Source organism: Nomascus leucogenys, chromosome 22a (assembly GCF_006542625.1).
Source record: "Nomascus leucogenys isolate Asia chromosome 22a, Asia_NLE_v1, whole genome shotgun sequence".
Lineage (NCBI taxonomy): Eukaryota > Metazoa > Chordata > Mammalia > Primates > Hylobatidae > Nomascus > Nomascus leucogenys.
Window position 1 is genome coordinate 90,778,984 of NC_044402.1, and position 27,546 is coordinate 90,806,529.

A 27,546-nucleotide genomic window follows, 5' to 3' on the forward strand; every position below is an offset into this window, starting at 1 on the left:
AGAACATTCCCCTGTGTTCCTATTTTTCTGAGACTTTTTACCTCAGAACCTATTTTCTGAGACTTTTTCAAATGTTTATTTTATCAAATGTTTTTCTGCATTGATTGGTAAGCTGAAATAATTTTTCTTCTTTAGCTTATTAACATGGTAGATTGAATTGACTGACTTTCAAATATTGCATCAGCCTTGTATTTTCGGAATCAACCACACTTTGTCATGGTGTATAATTCTTTTTATATGTTGCTAAATTCTCTTTTCTAATATTTTCTTAAGGGTTCTTGTATCTAGATTTACCAGGGATATTAGTAGTTTTCTGTTTTTTTGGACGGTCTTTTTTCTGGATATAGTATTCTGTATTGACAATTCTTTTCTTTTAGCACTTAAAAAAAATTGTGCCACTTCCAGTGTCCATGGTTTCTCAGAAATCTGTTATCATTTCAATTGTTTTTCTCCCATTGGTAAGTTGTGTCTCTCTGCTTTCAAAAATTTTTTCCTTGCCTTTAGTTTTTAGAAGTTTGACTGATGTGTTTTGGTGTGGGCATTTTGTTTTAGGTTTATCCGTTCGAGATTGCTCAGCTTCTGGAATCTGTAGGTTTATGTCTTTTGTCAATTTGAGAAGTTTTCAGCCTTTACTTCTTTGACAACTTTTTCACTCCCTTTTTTTCTTCTCACCTTCCAGGACTATGATGACATGAACATTAGATCTTTAGTTACAGTCCGATAGGTCCTTAAGGCTCTTTCACTTTATTTTCTCTCTGTTCAGATTGTGTAATTCCTATTGTTCTGTATCCCAATTCACTCATTAATCCCTCTGTCCCCTTTATTCTGCTATTAAGTGTATCCATTAAGATTTATTTTGGTGGTTGTATTTTCCGGTTCTAAGTTTTCCGTTTTTTCTTACATTTCTTTGCTGAGACTTTCTGTTTTTTTGTTTTGTTTCAAGCATGTTTGTAATTGCCTATTTAAGCATTTTTAGGATGGCTTTTAAAAAATATTTTAAATTCAGGGGGTACAATGCGTGTTTGTTACATGGGTATATTGTGTAGTTGTGAGGATTGGGCTTCTGGTGTACCCTCACCCAATTATTGAACATTGTACACAACAGGCAATTTTTTAGTCCTCATCCCCCTCCCATTCTTCCCACTTTTGGAGTCCCCAGTGTCTATTATTTCCAAATGATGGTTGTTTTTAAAATGGTTGTCATTCCTGTCATCTCAATGTTGGCATCCATTGATTGTCTTTCTCCATTCAGTTTGAGATCTTCCTGGTTCTTGGTGTGATGCATGATTTTTTATTGAAAGCAAGACATTTTGGGTATTATTTTATGAGACTGTGGATCTTATTTAGACCTTCTGCTTTAGCTGACTTTTTCTGAAAATGCTCTGGCAAGAGAAGGGAGGATGCTGCTTTATTACTGCCAGCTGGAGGTAGAAGTCCAAATTCCTCACTCAGCCTCTCTGGATACCTGAAGGTGAAAGACTTTTCATTACTGTGAAGTGGAGATGGGCATTTCAGCTCCCCAGCAGGCCTCCTCACATGGCCTTCAGTGATACCCATTGAGAGTGAGGGGTGGACCTCCTTACTGCTGGCCAGTGGTAAAAGTCCTGATTCTCTACTATAACTCCTGACATCACCCCAGTGGGGAAAAGTAAGGGTGCCTTGTTACCAACAGTTGGGTTGGCAGTCCAGGCTCCCCATGTAATCTCCACTGATACTGTGGCCTCATTACTGCCTAGCAGGGATGAAAGTCCTTGCTCCTTTATCTTCTCTGATCCCACCTTAGTTGAGGGGTTGGGGGCTCCCCATTATAGCCTGGTGAGGGCAGAATTGTAGGCTCCCCGCTCAGCCTTTGATGGTGTGGGCAGGAGTGGGAATAGGGTTATGGTCATTTTTTCTGTGGTATTTGGCTGCAGTCGAATTTATTATCTAAAGTTCTCTGTCTTTCTAGACTGCCCCTTTCCTGGTTCATTAGATAGAGCAAGCAGGCACTTGTTAGGGCTTTTTGTTTGCACCCATCTTCACCCATCAGTATTTCTTGGTTCTGCAGCTCCATTCATACCTGTGTTGTTCCTTGGGTACCAAGGTCCATAGCTGGTCTGCCTTTTTTTGTCTATTTTTCAGAGTCTTCTATGTTTACTTTAAATATTGTTGTCTAGGGTTTTTAGTTGTACTTAGCAGAAGTGATAGAGAAAATTGTGTCTACTCCATCTTCTTGGAAGAGAAGTCTACCACTTTTTTTTTCTTTTTTTTCTTTTTTTTTTTGAGACAGAGTTTCACTCTTGTCACCCAGGCTGGAGTGCAGTGGCACAATCTTGGCTCACTGCAACCCCCACCTCCTGGGTTCAGGCGATTCTCCTGGCTCAGCCTCCTGAGTAGCTGGGATTACAGGTGCCTGCCACCATGCCCAGCTAATTTTTGTATTTTTAGTAGAGATGGGGTTTCACCACGTTGATCAGACTGGTCTTGAACTCCTGACCTCAGGTGATCCACTCGCCTCAGCCTCCCAAAGTGCTGGGATTACAGGCGTGAGCCACTGTGCCCTGCCATGTCTACCACTTTTAATACCATAACTTAGTTTTGCCTGCTTATTATTTTTCCATAAGTGGAATCATGTGTTCAGTGATCTTTTGTTTCCTGCTTCTCTTAGTCCATATTATGTTTGTGAGATTCATCCTTGTCACTGCATGTAGTCGTAGTTTGTTCGTTTTTACTGTTGCACAGTATTTCTTTGGATGGAAATACTACAGTTTATGTATGTGCTATAGACAGGTTGCTTCCAGTTTTGAGCCATTAAAATTATTCTGCAGTGAACATGTTTATAGATGTTTTTCGGTGAATATACATGTCTTTTGGTTGTCACAGGGTGTTACACTCTAGATTAGTAGCTATTCCCAGTTTTTAAAGTAGTGTATCAATTTACAGTCCCACCAGCAATCTATGAGAGTTCTAGTTGCTCCACATCCTCATCAACATTTGAGATTACAGGTTGAGCATCCCTTATTTAAAATGCTTGGGACCAGGAGTATTTTAGATTTAGAATTTTTTCAAATTTTAGAATATTTGTTTTATACTTACCTGTTCAGCCTTCTAAATCCAAAAATCAAAAATGCTACAATGTGCATTTCCTTTGAGTATCATGTTGGCACTCAAACGTTTAGAGATGCTTATTTATTTATTTATTTATTTATTTATTGAGACAGAGTTGCACTCTCTTGCCCATTCTGGAGGGCTGTGGCGCTATCTCAGCTCACTGCAACCTCTGCTTCCTGGGTTCAGGTGATTCTCCTGCCTCGGCCCCCCGAGTAGCTGGGATTACAGGTATCTGCCACCACGTCTGGCTAATTTTTTTAGTTTTAATAGAGATGGGGTTTTGCCACGTTGGCCAGGCTGGTCTCGAACTCCTGGCCTCAAGTGATCCACCTCCCTTGGCCTCTCAAAGTGCTGGGATTACAGGTGTGAGCCACCATGCCCAGCCTCAATCTTTTTTATTTTAGCCATTTTTAGAGTATGTTACATTATTGTATTCTGGTTTTAATGCTTTCACTGGCAATTAAGCAAGTTGATCATCTTTTTACATATTTATTGGCCATTTGTATAGGCTCTTTTGTGAGGTGCCTATTCAAGCTTTTTGCTTATTTTTCCTATTGGGTTACCTCATATTTTCCTACTGATTTTTTTCTATTGATTTTAAAGAATAAATTTTTATATATCTGGATCATTCTTTTGTTACATATATATGTGTGTGTGTGTGTGTGTGTGTGTATATATATATCTCATCAAAATATCTTCTCTCACTCTTTGACTTGCCATTTCAATCTTTAATGGTAGCTTATGAACAGAAATTCCTTTTTGTTTTTTTTTTTTTGAGATGGAGTCTCACTCTGTCGCCCAGGCTGGAGTACAGTGGTGCAATCTCGGCTCACTGCAACCTCTGTCTCCTGGGTTCAAGCAGTCTTCCTGCCTCAGCCTCCCAAGCAGCTGGGATTACAGGCACCCACCACCATGCCCAGCTAATTTTTGTATTTTTTAGTAAAGATGGGGTTTCATCATGTTGGCCAGCCTGGTTTCGAACTCTTGATCTCAGGTGATCCTCCCAAAGTGCTGGGATTACAGGTGTGAGCTACTGCACCTAGCCAGAAGTTATTTTTTTTTTTTTTTTTTTTGAGACGGAGTCTCGCTCTGTCGCCCAGGCCGGAGTGCAGTGGCGCAATCTTGGCTCACTGCAAGCTCTGCCTCCCGGGTTCACGCCATTCTCCTGCCTCAGCTTCTCTGAGTAGCTGGGACTACAGGCGCCCGCCACCACACCCGGCTAATTTTTTTGTATTTTTAGTAGAGACGGGGTTTCACCGTGGTCTCGATCTCCTGACCTCGTGATCCTCCCACCTCGGCCTCCCAAAGTGCTGGGATTACAGGCGTGAGCCACCGCGCCCGGCCCAGAAATTCTTAATGTAGTTCAATTATTTTTTCTTCTTTAATGTTTAATATACTCTGTGTCTTATTTAGTAAATATTTTCCTATCTATAAATCTTTAAGATATTTTTCTATGTTTTCTTCTAAAAGCTATGTTATTTAATGTTTGACTTTTAAATCTGTAATATATCGGGAATTGATTTTTGTATATGATGTGAGATACATATATCTGTGTATTGTTGCTCTTGTTCCTTATTTTCCTAAGAAATTGCCTCAAACTTTTCTTTCATATCATCTCTTAATTTTTCATTTTTGCTATAATACTTATAAATTCCAGAGCTTTTTATTCAAGCATTCCTTTTATCTGCCCATCCTTCTTCTTCTTTAAAAATATATATTATTCTGGTATTGTTTCATAGTTGCATGATTTTCTGTTATTTCTGAAGATATTAATAATATATTCAAAAGTATTTTCCTTTTTACTTGGCTTCTGATTTCTCTGGACTGATAGTGTTTCCTGTTTTGGTTCTGTTTTTCATGTAACAGACTTTCCTCAAATGTCCTCAAATTTCCTCAAATGTCAAATAATCCTTGGTAATTACTCATATTTAGTGGAAGGTCTTGATAACTCTGAGCTCCTGTGTAGGGTCATTGGGTTGTGTTGTTTAGTTGGAGAGGCTTCAATATAAGCATCTAGAAGTCATTCCTCTTAGGCTAACCAGATTTTCTAGAGAAGAGGCTTTATCTTTCCTGCCTAGAGGATGGAAGTCTTGCCAGCCTCTGGGAACCTCCTGAGGAAAGTGGGATGGGGAAAGGGGCCAAGGCTCAGAATCCAGGATGTGTATGTTCACTTGATGCCCTGCTTTCAGCATGGCACCATTTACAACTCTGCTTGGTGCTCTATGGCCAGAAAACCTCTGTGTTTCTTGTTTGTTTGTTTTTGTTTTTTGAGACAGAGTCTTGCTCCGTCACCCAGGCTGGAGAATGCAGTGGTGTGATCTCAGCTCACTGCAACCTCCGGCTCCTGGGTTCAAGTGATTCTCTCGCCTCAGCCTCTAAAGTAGCTGGGATTACAGGCACCACCTGCCACCATGCCTGGCTAATTTATGTATTTTTAGTAGAGACAGGATTTTGCCAAGTTGGCCAGACTGCTCTCGAACTCCTGACCTCAAATGATCCACCCACCTCAATCTCCCAAAGTGCTTGAATTACAGGCGTGAGCCACCGCACCTGGCCAAAACCTCTGTGTTTTACTTTCCAGAGGAAAATAACCTGCATTTGTTTGGGGTTTAGACTTTCAGTCAGCTCTATTTGAGCACCTCCCCAGCCCCTGCCACCCGCCGCCGCGCGCACACACACACACACACACACACACACACTCTCTCTCTCTCTCTCTCTCTCTCTCTCTCTCACTCACACATACACTCTTTCTCTTACTTGCAGATAAATCTAATATAGCTAACTCATGAGCCTTTCAGGGATTCTGAGTAGTAAATTTTATTAGTTCTTGGCTTTCCCTATAATCAACCAAGGTTTTAGTTTTCTCAGATCTACCAAGTCTTTTACCAATTGTTTACTTTCTGCTTTCCAGAATTTTATTTTATTGCTATTATGTGCCCTTTAATCTTTCTAGCTTGAATTATGACTTTTACAGTGTGTGTGTATGTTTGTGTGTGTGTGTTTATTGTCATTTTAGCGGGTTCAGGGAAGGATTCAAACTACATGTGTTTAATCTGCTCTCTTTACCCAGAAGTATCACATAATTTTATACATTTGAAACCTAAGAAATGTTTCTTTCAATTTTGAGCTCAGAAATTAAATTAATTTAGAAAATAGATTTGAGGGCAAATTATTTGTTCTTTTCAGATGATAAAATGGAATTGGAGCCGCTGAGTTGGATAGGTGAAGGCACTAATAATGAAGGAAAAATAGGTATAGAACATTAAAGAAAGTCATTTATAGCTAAGCAGCAAAAGATTGGATTTTGCTTTTCCTTCATGTTTTCTAGGAGGAAAAAAATGTTTTCCTTTCACTATTAAGAAAAACCTGATTTGGAAACTAGATAGAGGTGGTGGCCATATACATTGTGAATATAGTAAATACCACTGAATTGTTCACTCTCAAAATGGTTAATTTTGTGTTATGTGAATTTCACTTCAGTTAAATTTTTTTTTAACCTAAAAATCCGACATGAACATTTTCAAAGCTTACAGCTACATTGACATCTGGCTTTTGGGGATAACAGATAAATTGACTCCTTACATAGGTCTCCTTAGGTTGTGTTCCATTGTCTACCTAGGAGCTTTGTAGAGATTAAAAAATGCTTACAAGCATAATTTTAGAAGGTTTTTCAGAATGTTATTCATTTTGGGAAAACAAAGAGCAAGATCTGTTCCAAGGGGTGGCAAGTGAAATTGATATTTTTCTCTAGTAAAGAAAGTGAAAGGAGGCTGGGTGCAGTGGTTCACACCTGTAATCCCAGCACTTTGGGAGGCTGAGGCAAGAGGATCACTTGAGCCCAGGAGTTAGAGAACAGCCTGGGCAACATGGCAAAAACCCCATCTCTACAAAAATTAGCTGGGCGTGGTGGCACACGTCTGTAGTCCTAGCTACTCAGGAGGTTGAGGTGGGAGGATTGCTTGAGATTGGGAGGTTGAGGCTGCAGTGCCATAATTACACCACTGCACACCAGCCTGGGTGACAGAGTAAGACCCTGTCTCTCAAAAAAAGAAAAAAAAAAAAGAAGGTGAAAGGAATTAACACATATTTAATGTATATACCACCTACCATCAGAATCTGTTCATTGGAACAACATAATTCTTGATGCACACAAGACCTTTTGACACTTTAATCATTCAATCTTTAACAGAAGAAAGGGAAATTCTGATGGGATGGTGGCACAGTTCCTATAAATTTATATAAATGTATATTGCTAATATCGTATATATTTTTTTTTTTTGAGACGGAGTCTCACTCTGTCGCCAGGCTGGAGTGCAGTGGCGCAATCTCAGCTCACTGCAACCTCCACCTCCTGGGTTCGAGCGATTCTCCTGCCTCAGCCTCCCAAGTAGCTGGGACTACAGGCGTGCCACCAGGCCCAGCTAATTTTTGTACTTTTAGTAGAAGTGGGGTTTCACTATGTTGGCCAGGATGGTCTCAATCTCCTGAACTCGTGATCCGCCCCCCTCAGCCTTCCAAAGTGCTGGGATTACAGGTGTGAGCCACCGTGCCCGGCCAAAACACTGTTTTTCAAAAAGGTTTACTGGCATCTTACCTAAAATGTGTTATTTTTCAGTTTAGCGTGTCTTAGAGCAGGGTTCCCCAGTCCCCGGGCCATGGACCACTACCACTCCGTGGCCTGTTAGGAATTGGGCCACACAGCAAGAGCGGGCCAGCAAGCATTATCACATGAGCTCTGCCTCCTGTCAGATCAGCAGAGGCATTAGATTTCCATAGGAGCATGAACACTATTGTGAACTGTGCATGCGAGGGATGTAGGTTGTGTGCTCCTTATGAGAACCTAGGAATCACCCTGATGATCTGAAGTGAAGCAGTTCATCCCAAAACCAACCCCCTCGCCCCATCTGAGGAAAAATTGTCTTCCATTAAACCAGTCCCTGGTGCCAAAGTGGTTGGGGACTACCATCATAGAGAGCATGTGTCCTGAAGCCGTAATATCAGGGTTCAAATCCTGGCACTGCCTCTTATTAATTAAACCTGCCATACCTCATTATTCTCATCTGTAAAATGGACAAGATAATAGGGCTATTGTGACTAATATGAATGAATACATGTAAAGATCTTTTAATGTTATCTGGTACAGAGTGCTAAATAAGCATTATCTGCTCTTTTTTCTTGCCATTTTCTTAAACTGCTATCTATAAAGTACATCTGGAGAACTGTACATCATATATGCAATGTGAAGGCTACTTCATTACCAGGGTATCTTTGTCATGGCTCCAGTGAGCACTGTAGTTGCAACAGTGCCACTGGCCTCCTCTTTCTCATTACATTTGTGGTTGTGGTTAAGTGCAACCTATTTTTCCTTAGAAACAGAATGGTTTTGCTACCTTCATTTTCTAAAGAATCCTAGACTTCGTAATGTAGTGGATTTGTTTGAACAGTAAAAATCAAGAAACTATAAACAGTGTTTATTTTCAACTCTCTGTATTTGGTTTAGACATAATCCCTATTATTTGTACATTTTCCCTGGGAATCAATGAAAAGACTGGGAATGAATCTGAGCTGTAAACCTGTGATTGGAAGATGTAATTAGTCAGTCAGTGGCCACAAAGAGTATTCAATTTTTTTAAAAGCTATTTTTCCTTACCAGTATTGTGTGGCTGCAAGTGATAAATGATGAGAATTCTCTCTTGCAATTATTATTTTAGTTTGTAACTGCTTAATTTCCTGCAAGATGAAGTTCTGTGTTTACATGTTATGATTTTCATTACTAAGTCATCTTTTAAATTTTACTTTACAGATCAACAATACAAATTCCAAAGGTTGTACACTTGCTGATGGTGGTGGTAAGCCATGGCAGATGATAAAGTTGCTATCTTAACGGATGATGAAGAGGAACAGAAGAGAAAGTATGTGCTTGCAGATCCCTTTAATGGTATTTCCAGGGAACCAGAACCACCTTCGAATGAAACACCTTCCTCCACAGAAACATCTGCTATTCCTGAGGAGGAAATAGACTGGATAGAGAAACATTGTGTTAAGATAAACAATGATCTTCTAATTTCCAAGGTCTTTTATTTTTTCTTTTACTCTGCCTATGGCTCTCTCTATCCCCTTTTGCCTGTGTATTACAAACAGCTGGGAATGTCTCCAAGTCAGAGTGGACTACTAGTAGGTATTCGTTACTTCATTGAATTCTGCAGTGCCCCCTTTTGGGGTGTAGTTGCAGACCGCTTTAAAAAAGGCAAAATTGTCCTCCTCTTTTCTCTTTTGTGTTGGGTTTTATTCAACCTGGGTATTGGATTTGTCAAACCTGCTACCTTGAGATGTGTACCAAAGATTCCCCCAACAGCTCACCCCACCAATGCAAGTCACCAGTTAACTATCCTGCCAACAAATTCTTCCTTTACCTCTTTCCTCACCATATCACCAAAAATGCGTGAGAAAAGAAACCCGGTTTTGGAAACAGGGCTCAATGTCTCAGACACTGTTACTTTGCCAACAGCTCCAAACATGAACAGTGAACCCACTCTACAGCCCCAGACAGATGAAATTACTAACCGTATGATGGACTTGACTTTGAACTCAAGCACAGCAACCCCTGTCTCCCCAGGAAGTGTAACCAAGGAGACAACCACTGTTATTGTTACCACCACCAAATCTTTACCTTCTGACCAAGTCATGCTTGTTTATGATCAACAAGAAGTTGAAGCTATATTCTTGGTGATCTTGGTAGTTGTCATAATAGGAGAATTTTTCAGTGCCTCTTCTGTCACAATCGTAGACACAGTCACACTCCAGTATCTGGGAAAACACAGAGATCGCTATGGGTTGCAGCGCATGTGGGGCTCCCTGGGCTGGGGCCTGGCGATGCTGTCTGTGGGCATTGGAATCGACTACACCCACATTGAAGTGCTCATCGATGGAAAGGGGTGTAAGCCCCCCGAGTATAGGAATTACCAGATCGTCTTCATCGTCTTCGGCGTTCTCATGACCATGGCCTTGATCGTTGCCACTCAGTTCCGGTTCCGCTATAACCATTTCAAAAACAATGATTCTAAAGGGAAAGAGGTGGAGATCCCGCAGGTGGAAAGGAACAACTCCACAGAGTCCTCTGAGGAGACACCAACCACCATAAGCCACTCGCAGGCCTTCAACTTTTGGGACTTAATCAAGCTGCTCTGCAGCGTGCAGTATGGCTCAGTGCTGTTTGTGGCTTGGTTCATGGGTTTTGGATACGGCTTCGTGTTCACCTTTCTCTACTGGCATTTGGAAGACCTCAATGGAACTACAACCCTCTTTGGGGTCTGTTCAGTCCTGAGTCATGTGTCTGAGCTGACAGCATATTTTTTTAGTCACAAGCTTATTGAATTGATTGGCCACATCAGGTAAGAACATGCTTACAGTTGCTGCCCCTCAGCAATTGAACTTTATCTTTTTATAGTTTATAGCTCCTTCTACTACAATTTTAAGGTATTATAATTTGTGTTGAGGATAAGGTTGGAGTGGAAATGGGGATTTCTGTTTCTCTTCCTCCTTAAAATAGAAACAAAGGAAAGGAGGTCATGAACCTGGTTAGATTATCTCAAATAAACAAAGAATGGCTTCCTCTGCTCTCCCACCCCACAGAAAAGACCTACAGGCTACCTAGCTGTGTGCTAAGAGACTCTCACAGTACATGTTTTCAGGTATAGGAACACTAGCTTAGTGAACATATTATTCCATGGAGGGTCCACCTGTCCTAGGCATTTATGAAGCAGAGCTTAAGTAGATAAAGTGGACTTTTTTAAAGCCTTTATTCTCAGCCACTTGCTGACATAGATAGAGCCTGAATATATGGCATCTAAAGATGTCCATTATATCTAATAAGACTGTGATGTAACCCATTGTAATCCCTAATTCCATGATATTACATGGATGCGGTTCTTAAGTATTTTTTTTGGGTTATTACGTGACTCCCTGCATTTCTGTCCACCATGAAGACATAGGATATTTGAAAATCTTTCTTCCACCTAAAATTTCCCATGTAATTCTTTTAGTTATAAAAAAAATCTATAGGCTGGGCACAGTGGCTCACACCTGTTAATCCCAGCACTTTGGGAGGCCGAGGCAGGTGGATCACCTGAGGTCAGGAGTTCGAAACCAGCGTGGCCAACATGGTGAAACCCCATCTCTACTAAAAATACAAAAGTTAGCCAGGCATGATGGCATGCACCCGTAGTCCCACCTACTTGGGAGGCTGAGGCACAAGAATCACTTGAACCCAGGAGGCAGAGGTTGCAGCGAGTCAAGATCGCACCACTGCACACCAGCCTGGGCAACAGAGTGAGACTCCATCTAAAAAAAGAAAACACCCTATAAGTGCCTAGTGTTTCTTGTTGTGTACTATTTCTTCTCACCATTAATGTGCACCTTGCTCTTTAGAGATCTTTCTGCTCTGTTGGCTCTAAATGTGGAGCCAGCTCCACTTAAGCATTCTTGCCTTACAGAAAAGTATGCCATGTCTGTTCCTAAAATGTGAAGTTGCTATAACTAAAAGCAATCATATGTGTTTGTGTGTATTTAAATCTGCTGTTTCTATAAGAAATTAAAGAGGAGAAAGAGACAATGACAAGATTTGACAATCCTTTATTTCCTTTCTATTAACTGAAGAAAATATTTTCTAATTTAAAGTTTCAACCTCGAATCAACCATTTCTTTAAGCAATTGTGAGTATTTTTTCTCGTTGTTTTGGTTTTGCCTGGGGAAGTGGTGTTCTGTTCCTTCCCTTTCTCAGATCTTCGATCCCTTTGTTGTCACTAACAAAGTCAGGCACTGTGTGGATATTTCCTGGACCCACAGAACCCCTAAGGCACATTTTTTAAGACCATTCCAAAAGAGAGCCCACATAATATTAAGGACTCGGAATGCCCTTTAAGTTTGTCCACACCATGTTTAGATTATCTGAGCTGTTTGAATTGACCGAGATGAATCAGATGCCTCCCTTCAGCTTGCAGATGAGCAAATCTCACTGCAGTTAATAATGTCTTTAAAATCACTGTTATTCATTCCCAGAAAGGTATCCAGTTAGGTCTTACCAATGAGTAGAGTTCTTAGACATCATTATTTAATAAGTCAACAGCATGAGTTGAACACTGACTCAGTATAGAGTATGTGTTTAGGTTCTATTTTCTTTTTTTTCACATTTTATTTGTTTTTTTTTTAATTATACTTTAAGTTTTAGGGTACCTGTGCACAACATGCAGATTTGTTATATGTGTATAGGTTCTATTTTCAAAGGAATCGTTAGGTTCTTTCCACATGCTAAGAAAAGATGGTTCTCTTCTACCTTTGCCTTTTGTCTGAGACATATGCAGCATTTTCATGATAAAATCCTAGTGGGTTTACTACTCCTTTGGTAAGCTTAGACTTGTATGTTTCTTTCCTGTGTAGTATTAGTTACTCATTATTTCAAAACCTACAGTTCACTTAACCTTAATTTTCTGGTTTTTACGGACAAAAAGCATCTTCCATTTCTTGTTTAATAATGTGATGGAAGATATGGCTGTTATGGTCATATTGCTCCCAAGAGTCTGCGGGAATTCCATCAGTATGTGGTCATTTACCTCTTTTGAATTTTAATTCTGTCCATTAAAATGTATTAATTATTTCAGGTGCTTTTAAAAGAGTCTGATAGCTAAAGTGAGACCATGTCTACATACTTAGGTAGAATGGATCTGTTCCTTTTGGTGATAATTTTGGGAGCTCAGTCAGGTGGTATTGGTTGTGATTTGGGGATTTAAACTTTCCACTGGAAGAATACCATTCATTAAGTAGTTGGTGAAGAGAAATGATCTCTGAATTATGAGCCTTGATGTGTTGCTTGTAGGATCACAGAAGTAGATCTGCCCATGGCCTTTATGCATGCGTATATATTATTTCAGTACTTTGTGGTTGTCCTATTGGAAGTTTGTTTTTAGGAGTTGGCACTATCATATATTTGTGGATATTCACAAATTCTTCATCTAGAGCAATAATAAGAAAGATTCATACCAGAAAATAGTTTTTTAAAAATAGCATGTCCAGTTTTGAACTCAGTATTTTAACAGTTTCACAATATACAACCAGTTTTTCAGGGACTGACCTGTCAGTCTAAACACACACACATAGAGTATCTGATTTCTGATTTTGACCTTGGATTTTGTTCTTCTCTGGACGGTGACTTTCTCAGGCAAATAGGATAATAATGCTAAATATTTCCACTTTTAAAAATAAATTTCTTTTGATTCAAAATCATAATCATTTACAGCAAGTATATTTTTAGGCTATAAATGATTAACAGGATATAAATGTATCTTAAGGTATCTTCACATTGCTTAACATTTTAGCAGCCATAAATAGGATTATAATCAAAATACATTGCAGTAAATCATTTGTAAATTTGTAAATCATTACTTTCCAATGTTAGGCCATCCCCTATGTTATTTGATTTAAATTTATTTACATTTTAAGGGACACAGAAAAATCTATTCAATCAATCTGTGACTTTGCCCTGAAATTCTTACACTCAAGGTCTGTTTTGCCATGCAAATATTATCCGAGGGGGTACCATTACCTAATATTAGCCATCAATTACTACTTAATATTAGCTAAATATACAAATGAACTAGCCAGTCAGTTTGGGAAAGAAGAAAATACCTGATGCAGCTAGTAAGAGGAGGAACACCAGGGTTTCCTGATGGGATACTGCAGGATGAACCAGAACAGATAGCAAGATGCTGGGCTTCAGCACAGCCAAGGACACATGGGAGGTAGCACATGATAGTCTGGCTGGAGGAATAGCAGTAAGTATTATAAGAGGGAATAAACTCTGCAGCTGGGTGTTCAATGTGAGCTGGCCACTGAAGGGTTTAAGGAAGATCATGCCTACTTTCTTTTCTTCTTCTTTTCATCATCTTATTTCCACCCATCTCTTTGTGCCATCTTTGCTGATCTTAGGCCCACAGACTCTCAGATCCTCTCCTTGCCCCGTATGAAAGGGTGCTGATTTCTGTCGGCTGTGTTTTTCAAGGTCTGTTCTCGTGTCTTCTACCTGGGTTCAGCTAATGTATTGGTTCTCAACTCACCAAGAGAGCTTTTAAAGCTCCTAATGCCCAGGTTGCACCCAGACCAATTACATCAGTCTTTCTAGGGGTGTACCGAGGCATTCAACGTTTTTACAGCTTCCTAGTTGATTCTAGTTTGTGCAGCCAAGGTTGAGAACCACCAGTCTAATGAGAGGCACAGGTAAGGGGAGGATTACAGGAAAGGAGGCAGCGGGGGGAAGCAGGGCATTTATTTCTCTCTTTCCAGCTCATGCAGCGTGTTTGTGTAAGATTTGGAGATGGTTCCCTCTAGTCCTCTCTCTCGCCTCTTGCAGTTTACTTACGTACATGTGCTGGTCAGTACTCAGCTGAAGACTCTAGGGGAAGCTACGGATCTCTACAGCCCTCTCTCTTTATAGCTTTCTCCACTTGGGTACTCTGTCCTGCTTCCCAGACTCTCAGCCTTGTCTCCTCAGCTCTAGAGACCTCCGTGAGCTGTTGCGTCTCACCTATGCTCCACCCACTGTGGGTGGCTCTGAGCTCCAACAACATTCTCTCCTCTCTTTATTCTTCTGCCCAAGGCCGTGGAGAGGCTGCCTGTGGTTCTCACAGTGGTCTGGCTTCCCAGCTCTTCTGTCACCTACCTAACCAAGTCCCTGAATTAAGTCAGATTGGTGCCTGCCTCTGATGAGATCCTGACTCATAACACCACTCTTCACTACTTACGAAGACTCCTGATAGCAATTGGTACTGTGAAGAAACAATACAAATAGAATAACTCAATTATTGATTAAAAAGCAAAAAGATGGTGGACCTTAAATAACTTTTTCCCCATTCTGATTCCTTAAGGGAGGATTAATTCTTCTTTAAAAATGGTTTTTACCACAATAAAAATGTTTTAAAAGATGACTTAATTCTCATAGTAAATTTGGAATTATGAATTCTACATGCTCTAGAGGACCAAGTATTACTCTATATTACTTAAAAATCAAAATCCTAGACATTTGTTCAATTTAGTTGAACAGTTATTTAGGCCCAAAGAACCTCAGATTAGTAAGATGCAGGGGCTGAATACTAAAAGGAAGCGTGTTGGAAAAAACAGGAGAGATTGAGGCCAGATGGATGCTGGGATCAGTAACCTGAATTTCATCTGGAGGCAGTAGGGAGCCATAGCAAGGTTCAAAGCAGGGAGGGCCATAGATTTTCATATGTTCCTCCCTGCATTGAACCTTGCTATGGAGGGTAACTTTGAAGCCAGGAACCCATTGAGAAGGTTCTTAAAATAGTCCAAGGAGGAGACGGTACAGGCCTGAACTGCAGCAGTAGCAACAGAAATTGAGGGAAGGGATAGATCTGGGAGGTAAAATTGACAGAATTATTTGGATGTGGAAGTGAGATAGAGACCCCACATTTCCATCTTGGTATGGTAATTCCAAAAATCTAACAGGAAATTCAGAAAGGAGATGTAGAATGGGGTGGGGGTTATTGTTTGGTTTGAAATTGAAACATCTAGATGGGGATGTCTAGCAGACAGTTGACTATTTTAAGTCTGAAGCTTATGGGAGAGGTTAGGACAGGGGATGCAGATTTGCAGCAGTGAAAATCAGGAATGTGGGTAAGATCAACAAGGAAATCTTGTGGTCTAAGAAGAGAAATGGGCTGAGGAAAATCAATTATAATTGTCTCCAAGATAGTATTTCAAGTTTCTGATTTATTGAAATGTTGTTCTGTGCTTTATTGCTTAAAGTAAGTATCCTTATGTTTGAGAATATTTTGTGTTACATGGAATTGTGTCATTACGGTATTACTGTAACCTGTTTCTATATATTGCTTCAGCAGCAACGGCCTTTCTGAGCACCCCCCAATATCATCACCTGAGCCAGGCACCCTCTGTGGGTGTTCCTAGGTGGGCCTAAGACATAAGCAAGGAGAGAAAAAATAAAAGGAACAGGACTTTAAGGATTGCATGGTGGTTACGAGCAGAGGCTGAGTCAGATTGCCTGGCTCTGCAACTTGGAACTATATGGCCTTGGACAAGTTACAGAACTTTTTGCATCTCTGTATTGTTATCTATAAATAGGGATATTATTAGTACCTGATTCTTAGGGTTTTTTATGAAGACTAGATGAGATAAAACATGGCAATTGCTTCAACAATGACCAGCATATATTAGGAGTTCAGCTTATTTTACTTTTTTTCTGTCAGTCTGATATATTATGCTGTTTATAACTACAAGACCCATTGAATCTGATAAAAATACAAGTTGACAGTACAATATCAGAAGTGTACAGATGATTAAACCTGCAAAGTCAAGATGTTTGTGATTTTCAAAATAACTAACATTCCCCTTTAAACATATCTTAGTCAAATTGAAATTTTTCTCCCCAAATTTGTGATGACCATAGATTTTCAAATGAAATGGAGTTATATCAAATTGGAAGTGCACTCCTGATACAGCCTTTATATAATAGAATCTTTTGTTCTTATAAACAAAGGTTGTCTTCTTAAAGATTAGTCTAGTCTGGGCGTGGCTCACACCTATAATCCCAGCACTTTGGGAGGCTGAGGCAGGAGGATGTCTTGAGCCCAGGAGTTCGAGATCAGCCTGGGCAACATGGTGAGACCTTGTCTCTACAAAAAATAACGTTAGCTGGGCATGGTGTCACACGCCTGTAGTCCCAGCTACTTGGGAGGCTGAGGTGGGAGGATCTGTTGAGCCCAAAAGGAAGTGAAGGCTGCAGTGAGCTGTGATCACACCACTGCACTCCAGCCTGGGTGACAGAGCAAGACCCTGTTTCAAAAAAGAAAAGGAGAAAAAATGAGTAGTCTAATTAAGTTAATCAGTACTAGAAAATGAAGTACTTTTATACTTTCAATTTTGTAGGATATGTGTAAGAAAAACTGTTGATTTGATGTCATCTGACTAGTTAATGAAATAAAAGGTAATAACTTTTCTTAGCACTGGTGAAATGAGACCTGTTTGGCCTGTGTTTTCTCTGCCAGAGCAGTACAAGTAATTGACTGTGGCTTTAAGCCCAGTGTATGAGTATTCTTGGTCATGGCCCAGTTTTTCACAGAGGTAGGAAGATTCCATGGGGAAGCCTGCCAGCCAACTTATAGGCATTGTAGAATATAGTTTAGCCACAACATCAGTTCTACTGTAATATCAGTGTCAGTTTTTAAAATGTGAAATAAATGAGTGCTCTGTAGCAGTGGAATAGGAGTTTACTCACAAGGTCTGAGGAAGGTGGATTGCAGATGTAAAGTGGCTGTGTGTTCTTTTCTTTTTAGTGTAGGGGAGATTTTATGGTTCTATTGAAGTCATCGTTCTCCACAACTCAGTTTTGTGTTTTTTGTTTGTGTTTTTCATTTATTATATAAAAACCATGGTAAAGCACAAAATAAAACAAACATAAAGCCACACTGTAACTCCTGAAATTGGATAATCAGCCCAGCATTTCTACAGGGGTTAGAATTTATATCATCTTGTGTAACTTTATTGTTACAATTTTGAAAGTGAGTATTAGGGTGCTAAAACCATCCTCCATTCATTCAAAAACAAGTGTTTCATAAAGATAATGTTTTGTGCCCTATTTTAAATTCCAATTATTTTATACAAAATCATAGTAAAAAGTGACGTTAATCTTTTTCCTTGTTTTTGCACTATGTATCTTGGTAAATTAACTCTAGCATACGGGGTAACAGATTTAGAGCTAGTGTAGTCTAGGCCCCTTATTTTACAGCCCCCCTGAGGATACAAGCCTGAAGTCTTGCACCCTTCAGAGGAGGCCTTGGTGTTAAGTGAGGCCCTTTGAGTTGAACTGGCCTGGCTTCCATCCTGCTTGTGCTCCTTATTTAACTGGACAATCTTGGGCCTGCTGTGTTAGCTGAGTCTCAGTTTTATTCATCTGTAAATCTGGGGATACTTATCTCATATTAAAGAGAATTACAGGAGAACTGATGCAAAGCACTTAGAATGGACTCAGGCAGATAGCAAAGATGCAAGAAGCAGTTGGAGATGCTGTCATTGTTAACTATCAGTGGTGGGGGGATTTGATGGCATTTGAGTGTTAGTTCCATTTAACTCATCAGAGTATTTAAGAAAATGTAGAATCTAGCTCCTTCACATGCTAAAAGTAGGACTTAAATATGTTCTGTCTCCTTTTCCAGAGTACCTCTCTTTTTAAAAAGCCCCAATCACAAAACAAAACAAAACAAAACACCGACTAGACCCTGTTTAAAGAATACAAATTTTTTTTTCTGACTCTGCCAGCCTTTCTCAGCGAGGGCTCCTCAGAAACACAAAACATACAGAATGACTTGAGTGACCATTTCTTCAATTCTCCCAAGGATGGCATATAACTACTACCATTCGGATGCATAAAAGACAGAATAATTTATTTCATATGATGGGGGCTTTAGAACATAAGGTCTTATTCCTCTTCTGGTACCTTGGTTTAAAAATTTCATTTGCAGAGTCAGTTGGAATTTTTTAAAAAAGTTAAATACTTCTCTTTTCATTAGAATACTTACTTTGAAATCAGATTCATAACATGGTAATATGGAAAGAATAATGCTTCCCGTAATTGACTAATGGACAAAAAGAAGGTCATTTTTTTTTTCCTTTATCTTTAAGCTCTAAGGATTACAGAGCTGAGATTTAAAAACAGTTTTGTTTTTTATCGGGATAGGTGATTTGCCAAAGGAGATATAGCCTGTATTAAACTCTGGTACGAGGGAAAAAAAATACATTATCCTGCCTCCTCCTTGATCAATCAAAGGGCATGAATTTTAATATTTAAAAAAGTCTTTGTGAATTAAACTTTAAAAATCCTACCCAAACAATAGCGCTCTCCAAAAGTGAATGATTTTGCCACTGTCAAATGATCTTCAGGATTCTCCCCTGTCTTGTGATGAGGTTTAGTTTCCTGAGACCAAAATGACATTCAGCCTTGCTGAACTTCATCTGAGTTTTAATAATCACAGAATTATTACAAACTCTGAAAGAGTTTGAGATTATAAGAGTGTACTGTTTTAGCAACATAAAAGCCAGGTGGATGGACGCAGGGTGTATCCAAGGCTGCACTGTTTGGGAATTTCCCCCAGATCTCTTTCTTGACTGCCTGCCAGAGTGTTCTGTCCAACAGAAAGGGACAGGCACTTTACTCTGCTAAATCCTATAGTTCCAACTGCTACAGCTCCCTAGCTTTTTGAAAAACCCAACTGAAAAGTAGTTTAAACTGGGAGAGCTATGTGTTAGCAGTAAAATCTGCCTAATAACTCACTGGGATCTGAGTTGGAAAAAAATTATCTGGCAATGTCATGAAGTTTTTAAAATATGGGGGATCGGGGAGAGGGAGGAACTAGGAAGGCATATTCATTTATAAAGAAGCTAATGAAACATGGACTATGAACTAGAAATTCCAAGTTGGCCAGAGATAGGGAATCTACAGTAGCTAGACATTTATGGATGTTCGTTCTGGGTCTGCTCAACTCAAAACTACATACTGGTGGGAATACAAGAGATGAATACTCGGTTCTGGTCTCCTTGGCATTTATACCCTGGCTTTAAAGCTGGGATTAAATGTCAACCACCTTCAGAGCCATTTAAGACTGTACTGATTCTATTTTAGAACAGGCCAAATTTCAGGGGTGAGGGACTTAGGGATTCTGAGGATCTCTCCCAGTGCACTGCTCTGAAAATATGGTAGGCCTGGGCCAGCTTCTGGGACAGGTCACAAGCCATCACCACAAACATTTATCCAGAGAGTTCATGTTTAGCACAATCCTAAATGTTTCAGAGAAAACTAAACATATGCAGTCTCTCTCTGATTCATAGGCTCAGTAAAAAAAATAACTTGAAAGGATGTCTTGACACACAAAATATAAAAATATTAGTGCACTTAAGGTGTCTGCCATGGAATTATTTTAACACAATGAGTATTAGAGAATGGAGCTAATTAGAGCTTTTCTAATCAGAGAACACAAAGTTAGTGATTTCGATTTTGTTTTGTTTTGCTTTTAGCCAAAAGGACGGTTGGCAGTGTTCTGTTAGACATGAGTGATTGAGCGAGACTGTGAGGATAGGTCAGTGTGAGTCCATCACCAGTGGATTTCATTTTTCATTTTGTGTCAACTAGAGAGCTTTGGATTTGTTAAAATATGAGCATTTACGGATTATTCCTGTATTGCTAAGTCCTCTGCTAATATATGGAGGACACATAGGCCCTATCTTATACATATAGTCTGTGTCATAGCACATATGAAAAAATGACCTACCTAGTGATATAAAGAAGCCACATTAAAAAATAAATTGCTTATATACTTCTTAGTGCCACGTTTTAGGCATTATAAGCTACTATCTTCATAATAGCTGGCATATGAAAATTATAATTGCAGCTATTATTTATATGTGGGTAGATTTCTATTTTCCTATTCCTTTCACATTTTACCTCCAAAGACATTGATACCCATTTTTGGAGGAAAAGCCCCTTGGAGCTATTTCAAATATAGGTTCTCATTATCACACTGTAAGCTATGAAGTCTCAAAAATTGAAGAATTTATGATCAGGAATTGAAAGATAATCATTTGGTTTTTATCGTCTCTTGAAAAGAACATCTTTGCAAAGAAATATCTTACCATGTAATATAGCTACAAGGCTGACTTATTAATAACAGCATTACTTATAATTGAGCTATTCATAGTTAAGAAGAAAAGGCCATTGTTGCAAGGTAGTATAAATGGATCCAGGGCTTTTACTGGCATCACATGGTTTTCTTTCTCTTCCACCTTCAGTGGCTGGGTTGATTGAGGTACTTGCTGAGTTAAAGAGAGGACAAACACCATATGTACTGTACCTTTTGTGATTGCAGACTGCCCTTAGACTGCCACCATCTAACAGGCTGAGGTGATGGTCAAAGTGTGTGGCAGACGAGTAAATATGGTTCCTGCAAATTCCATTACCTAGACAACCACTGTGGAGACCAATTTAGCAGTCTATGCTCAGCCTCAAGCTAGATACTCCCTATGGCCTAAAAATTACATTTTTTAGGTAAATACCTCCCTGGAGAAACTCATACACACGCAGAAAGATGTGTACAAAGATGCTTAGTTGCTGACTTGTGGCTTTCTTACAGTGAAAAAGAGAAACAGTCTAAATGGCTATCAATTGAGGAGTGGATACATTCAATGTGGTATAGTCATAAGGTGAAATGTTAATGCAGGGGTTAAAAGAAATAGACATGGATGAAACTGGAAATCATCATTCTCAGTAAACGGTTGCAAGGACAAAAAACCAAACACCGCATGTTCTCACTCATAGGTGGGAATTGAACAATGAGAACACATGGACACAGGAAGGGGAACATCACACTCTGGGGACTGTTGTGGGGTGGGGGGAGGGGGGAGGGGTAGCATTGGGAGATATACCTAATGCTAAATGACGAGTTAATGGGTGCAGCAAACCAACATGGCACATGTATACATATGTAACAAACCTGCACATTGTGCACATGTACCCTAAAACTTAAAGTATAATAATAATAAAATAAAATAAAAACAAATAGACTAGATCAATATGCCAACATGGAAAGCTGTCAACACTATGATGTTGACTGGGGAAAAAAGCAGGTTTCAAAATAATACACAATTCGGTACAGTTATACAAATGTTAACAATAAATTTTAAAAGTTTAGCATATTTTTATGGATTTACATATATATAAAGACATTTAAATTTGGAGAGGAATAATACACTCTAAATTCACAGTTGCCCTAGCTTTCTGGACAGGACAAAAAGAGAAAGGGACTTGGATGGGGAACAAAGGGGACCTCTACATTATCTGTAATATTTTTTTCTTTAAGGAAATAATGGCAAAATATTCATAATTTTCCATTATTGGTGCTAGACAGTCTCTACCTTTTTTTGGCATTTTCTACTGGGAAATAGTTTGAAGCCCATGTCTCCTTACAGTGGATCAATATAATCCTCCTCCTGTAGAAGAGCCAAATGTGTGTATGTGTATATGCATATGCATGTGTGTGCATAGTTATAGCTGTATATGTTTTAAAGAAACATTTATCCAAATATCTCAGGTAAACATTGAGATTTTGTATCCCTAGTATGCATATTGTCTGTCTATATTTTGCCCTAAATGGCATAAATGATTACAAGTCTACTTTATATAACAACCATGGCTTCAGGTCTTATTTTCTTCTCTTTAAAATGAGATCAGGTGCAAATGCGTAGTATGTTGTTAAGAATTAGCCGGGCGCAGTGGTTCATGCCTGTAATCCCAGCACTTTGGCAGGCTGAGGCAGGTGGATCACCTGAGGTCAGGAGTTCAAGACCAGCCTGGTCAACATGGTGAAACCCCGTCTCTACTAAAAATACAAAAATTAGCTGGGCATGGTGGCAGGCACTTGTAGTCCCAGCTACTTGGGAGGCTGAGGCAGGAGAATCACTTGAACCCAGGAGATGGAGGTTGCAGTGAGCCGAGATGGCACCACTGCACACCCGCCTAGGTGACAGAGCAAGACTTCGTCTCAAAAAAAAAAAAATTAATATCAAACTGTGTCCAACAACTTTGATTTGAATAGTAATTATAACACTTCTTTATAGAAAAAGAAATCAAGATACCAAAAAGCCAAGTGATGTCCCAAAGCTCATAAAGTTTATTACTGGCAGTAAGTGCAAGTATGAGTGTTTGTACCAGCTGTTTATCTTGAGTAATAGAGTGTCAGTTTACTGCCTTTTTATTGTACAAGTCAAAAGTCTTAACTAATTTGGCTAATTATATTGCTACATATACATGGAAATATTTGGCAGACTGCAATTATATAATTTTGAAGGATACTTTGGAAGAGTGGGTAAGAAAATAAATTTTCTCAGAAGCTTACTTCATAGCATACCTCTCCAAAGCCTTTCCACCTTGAAGAAGTAACAATTCCATTCTTATTTCTGAAATACTGAGCAATTCTTACCTTTTTTTCTGCTGAAAACATCTTTAAATAGTAGTCTATAGACAAACAGTAACTTGCTAACTTTTTCTCTTTCTCTTTTTCCTTTTTTTTTTTTTTTTTTTTGAGACAGGGGTCTCACTCTATCTCCCAGGTTGGAGTGCAGTGACGCAATCTCAGCTCCATGCCCAGCTAAGTTTTGTATTTTTTGTAGAGACGAGGTTTTGTCATGTTGGCCAGGCTGGTCTTAAACTCCTAAGCTCAAGTGATCTGCCCACCTCAGCCTCCGAAAGTGCTGGGTTTATAGGCAATGAGCCATTGTGCCCAGCCACTGATTTTTTCTTTCCTTTAAAAAGTTAACATATAGATTGAAGCTCTGACATTATCGAAAAGAAGAATAAACTTTCAGTTACATTTGTCCAGGTGTACTATATCTTTGGACCATCTCCTATGCATTGTGGTTGCTGAGTACAGTGAGGAATCCTCAGTGATGCAGGTTGGCCAGTGGTCCTTGGTTATAACCATTGGCCAAGCATTTCATTCCATTGAGGAGAATGACAAGAGAGCAAGTTGGTCTAGGCTTGACTGCAGTCATCATCCTAAGCCCTGGTAGGATCGTTGAGTAGTGTAGTAGTTATCCTGTTTTCTTTTTTCCTTCTGTTTGCCAATTTGCCTATAAAAAGTGTATGTGTGTGTATATGTACATGTGTGCATTTGATCTAGATTCAAATCCCAAACTTAGTCCTAACATTGGATAAGTCAGTAATTTTAGCTTTGTTAAGCCTCAGGTTCCTCATTTGTAAAACGGGGCAATAATTATACCTAACTTCATAGCATTGTCCTTAAGATTAAACGAGATAATGCTAGCAAGCACATAGTAAGTCCTCAACTATGAACAGTAGGTAGTATTGTTACTAATTCATTCCTCCAACAAGTATTTATTAAGCACACACTGGGTGACAGGCACTGTGCTATAATCTAGGGATATATGGAATCAGTAATAAGAAAGACAAAGGTCAGTCCTCATGGGACTAACATTCTATTGGGGTAGACAATGAACAGTAAATAGATGATTTTACTTCTGATAATGATGGGTGATTTAGGGCAAAAGTAAAACAGAGTGAAGGGTCCTAGAGTGACTGAGGAGAAGCAATTGTTTTCAGCTCAGTTAGGCTGGGAGACTTTCCCTGAGGAAGTGGCATTTGAGCAGAGTCCTGAATGGAAGCCCCCAGTGAAGATCTTGGGGACAAAGAAAACCACACATGTGAATGGCCAGGGAGAGGGTAATAAAAGGACACCACTGCACTGGGCAAGGATCCTGGGAGGCTCGAGCATCATACTAAGAATTGGTATGTTTTTCTAAGGGAAGCTGAGTTTTAGCAGGAGGTGATATAACTGATTTCTGCTTTTATGTTTTTTGAAGGCAATTGCTTGGGCAGGGGATTTATTATTATTTATCTCACCCTACTTTACAAAGGTCCATTTTTCTTTATTCTCTGTGTTTTAGAGAAATTACAAGCTGTGCTGTTTTTTTGAGTCATCAGCTGATGATTCATGTACTATCTTTGTTGATTTAGTGATTCCTACCAATCCAGATGAAAGTTTTTTGTTTTTTTTTTCAGCAACTTCAAAAATATCAGAATAGGTAAATAATCTAGAAGAAAAGTAAAAAACAAAAATAAGTTTAAAAATCTCCAATCACTTGAACCTGGGAAGTGGACGTTGCAGTGAGCTGAGATTGCACCACTGCACTCCAGCCTGAGAGACAGAGCCAGACTCCATCTCAAAAACAACACAGCAACAACAATAACAAAACTCTAATCTTAACAAAAATTATGATTATGGGATAATATTTAAAAAATAGTAATTATACTACCATTTGATTGCTTATTACATATAAAAGTTACAAAAGCATAGTGCTAAATGCTTTTCCTATAAGCCCTATTTAATCTTTTTAACAGTCTTGTGAGTTAGGCATTGTTATGTCCATTTTAGAGCTGAGAATTGTAGAGTGATTAAGTTTCCCATGATGACACAGCCAGTGAATAATGAACATAGGATTTAAACCCCAAAGTCATGTTCTCAGCTGCTACCTTATAGCTTCATAGGCACAGGGTTAGATTAGCAACTATTTTGTTCCTTTATGCAACCCAGTCTCACCTCTTAGTCTTCCTCACTTCTGCTTTGAATGACTAATGCCTAGTATCACTTTTTCAATGGTTTCAACCACCCTCCTATGTCTCTTCCTGGTGAGATCTCCATCCCTCTGAAGTGCCCCCACGTCCCCAAATTATTCCTTTTACCCCCAGTGAAACTCTTATTCCTTCAGGGTTAGCTCCTCTTAGCAGTGTTAGGATGAGAGTAATGTGATTAAACTAACTTGTACTGAATATAAGTGGCAAAAACTAATGTTTCTAATGATGACCACATATCATTTAGGAATAATTAATTCACAATTAAATATTGTGTTCATTCAATATTTCTTTAAAGAAGACTTTATTAAATGATCAGTGACTGTTCTAGAGTTGCAGTGTTGAATATGACAGACATATCCCTCTGTCATGGGGCTCATGTTCTGTTGGAGGTGGAAGACAGTAAAACAGAAAAGAAAATGTCAGATGCTACAGAAATGTTAGGTTAGGTGCCTATGACATTGGGAGTGGATATAAAATGAATAAAAGCCAGAGTTCTTCTGAGCAGGACCTTGCGTAGCTGGAATGAAGGAGAGGAGTTATATTATGGATTAGGTACCAGATGAGTACTGGTACCATTCACCAAGGAGAAGAACCCAGGAAGAGAGGTGTGGGCTCTGGGTAGGGGAAGAGGATCCTGGAGTTTGGAACTTGTGGAATTCCTATGAGATGGGGAAGATGCCCATTGGAAAGTTGCATTGATAAGCCCAGATCTTAGAGAAAGGATGAAGTTGGAGATGTCTTTCGGAAACATTGGCATGTAGAGAACAGCTGCATCTTCCTCCTCTCTATTCCCCTTTCTTATTTTCACCTGGTCAATCCACTTTGGGAACTCTTCATCAAAGAAGGAACATGCCATTATCAGTGTTACTTCTGGAAGCAGTGCCATATAGCAGGACTGTTGGGAAGAGACAAATTCAGTGCTTCTAACGTGGGCATAAAAATTACATCCTAATGTCAGAACCTGAAGTGTTGGATGAAGATATCACTGATATTCTTTTAATGTTACTCACTGAAAACTCAAGGGCTTTTATCCTAGACCCTCCATTTTCCCTTTGGGCATTTCTGTGGGACTGGAGAAGCACAGAACAGAAGAGAATATGTTGCCCCAAATAGCCTAATGACTTAGGTGTCACTGTCTGTGCCTTGGGCTTATCTGGGAAGTGCAATGTAAATTGAGAAAGAAAACAAGACTTGACCAGCAAACCAATCATTATCGTACATGTCAGAGAGTAGCATTGTTCTATATTGCCTTACCTCAGAAATGTTACTGGTAACTGGAATATATTTCACAGAGAAGATTCTTGTATCTTTTATAGGGAAAATGTTTGTGTTCAATTTCCTAATTAGACTACATCAGTCCTTGTTTTAGTTTCCAGATCACCAGTAAAATTATTGTAGGCCTCGCAATTTATAGTTTTAACAAATATTTTTATTGTTACAATAATCTTAGAAAAGTTGTTTTATTACATCCATTTTACAATGGCTTAATGAGAGCCTGATACCCTCCATTGGTGGAAATATCAAATTAACTCCTTGTGGTCCTGGGATAGAGTACCTGAGAGCCTGCAGCCACGGTTCATGGAGCCCCTGGGGAGGTTTCCAATTGTGTTAGAGAGTGAAGGTATTAAAGATAGAGATGAGAAGCATTTTTCTGTGGACTGAATGGTGTCCCCCACCTCCTTTATATATTCAAGTCCTGACCCCCAATGTGATGCTGTTTAGAGATGGGATCTTTGGGAGGTAATGAAGTTTAGAGGTCATGAGAGTGGGGCCCTCATAATGGGGTTAGTGCCCTTATAAGAATACATGCTAGAGGGGTTGCTTGTGTACAACTCTTTTTCTTTACGCTTCCCTCTTCCCCTCTGCCACCCTCCCTCTACCATATGAGGACACTGTAAGAAGGTGGTCATCTACAAGCCAGGAAGAGACCCCTCACCAGAATCCAGACATGCTGGTATCCTATTCTCAGATTTCCAGCTCCAGAACCATAAGAAATAAATGTCTATTGCTTAACCCACCAGTTTATGGCATATTGTCATGGCAGCCCCAGCAAATTAATACATGTGTCTAAATAGAGCAAGGAGAGCCTGAGGCAAGTATAGAGGGATGGGATCCCCAAAGATTCTAAGAGTCAGAAGACACTAGAATAGGGACCTATGGCCTAACATAGTGGGATGATGGTAGGAGTGGGTCCGGCAATGGCAAACTTGTATTTTTCTGTATGTATATGCGTTCCT

At 39.4% G+C, this 27,546-nt stretch overlaps 1 protein-coding gene across 3 annotated transcripts in view; it reads left to right on the top strand.

Annotated features, from left to right (window-relative positions):
* MFSD6 (major facilitator superfamily domain containing 6) overlaps positions 1 to 27,546 on the top strand; it is a 91,866-nt gene that overhangs the window by 17,263 nt on the left and 47,057 nt on the right. For all 3 annotated transcript variants that reach the window (XM_030804078.1, XM_030804080.1, XM_030804079.1), the window contains exon 2: positions 8,894 to 10,481. In XM_030804078.1, coding sequence (XP_030659938.1) covers positions 8,947 to 10,481 — 1,535 coding nt within the window. In that variant the 5' untranslated portion in view covers positions 8,894 to 8,946. The remainder of the gene's footprint in view (positions 1 to 8,893; positions 10,482 to 27,546) is intronic.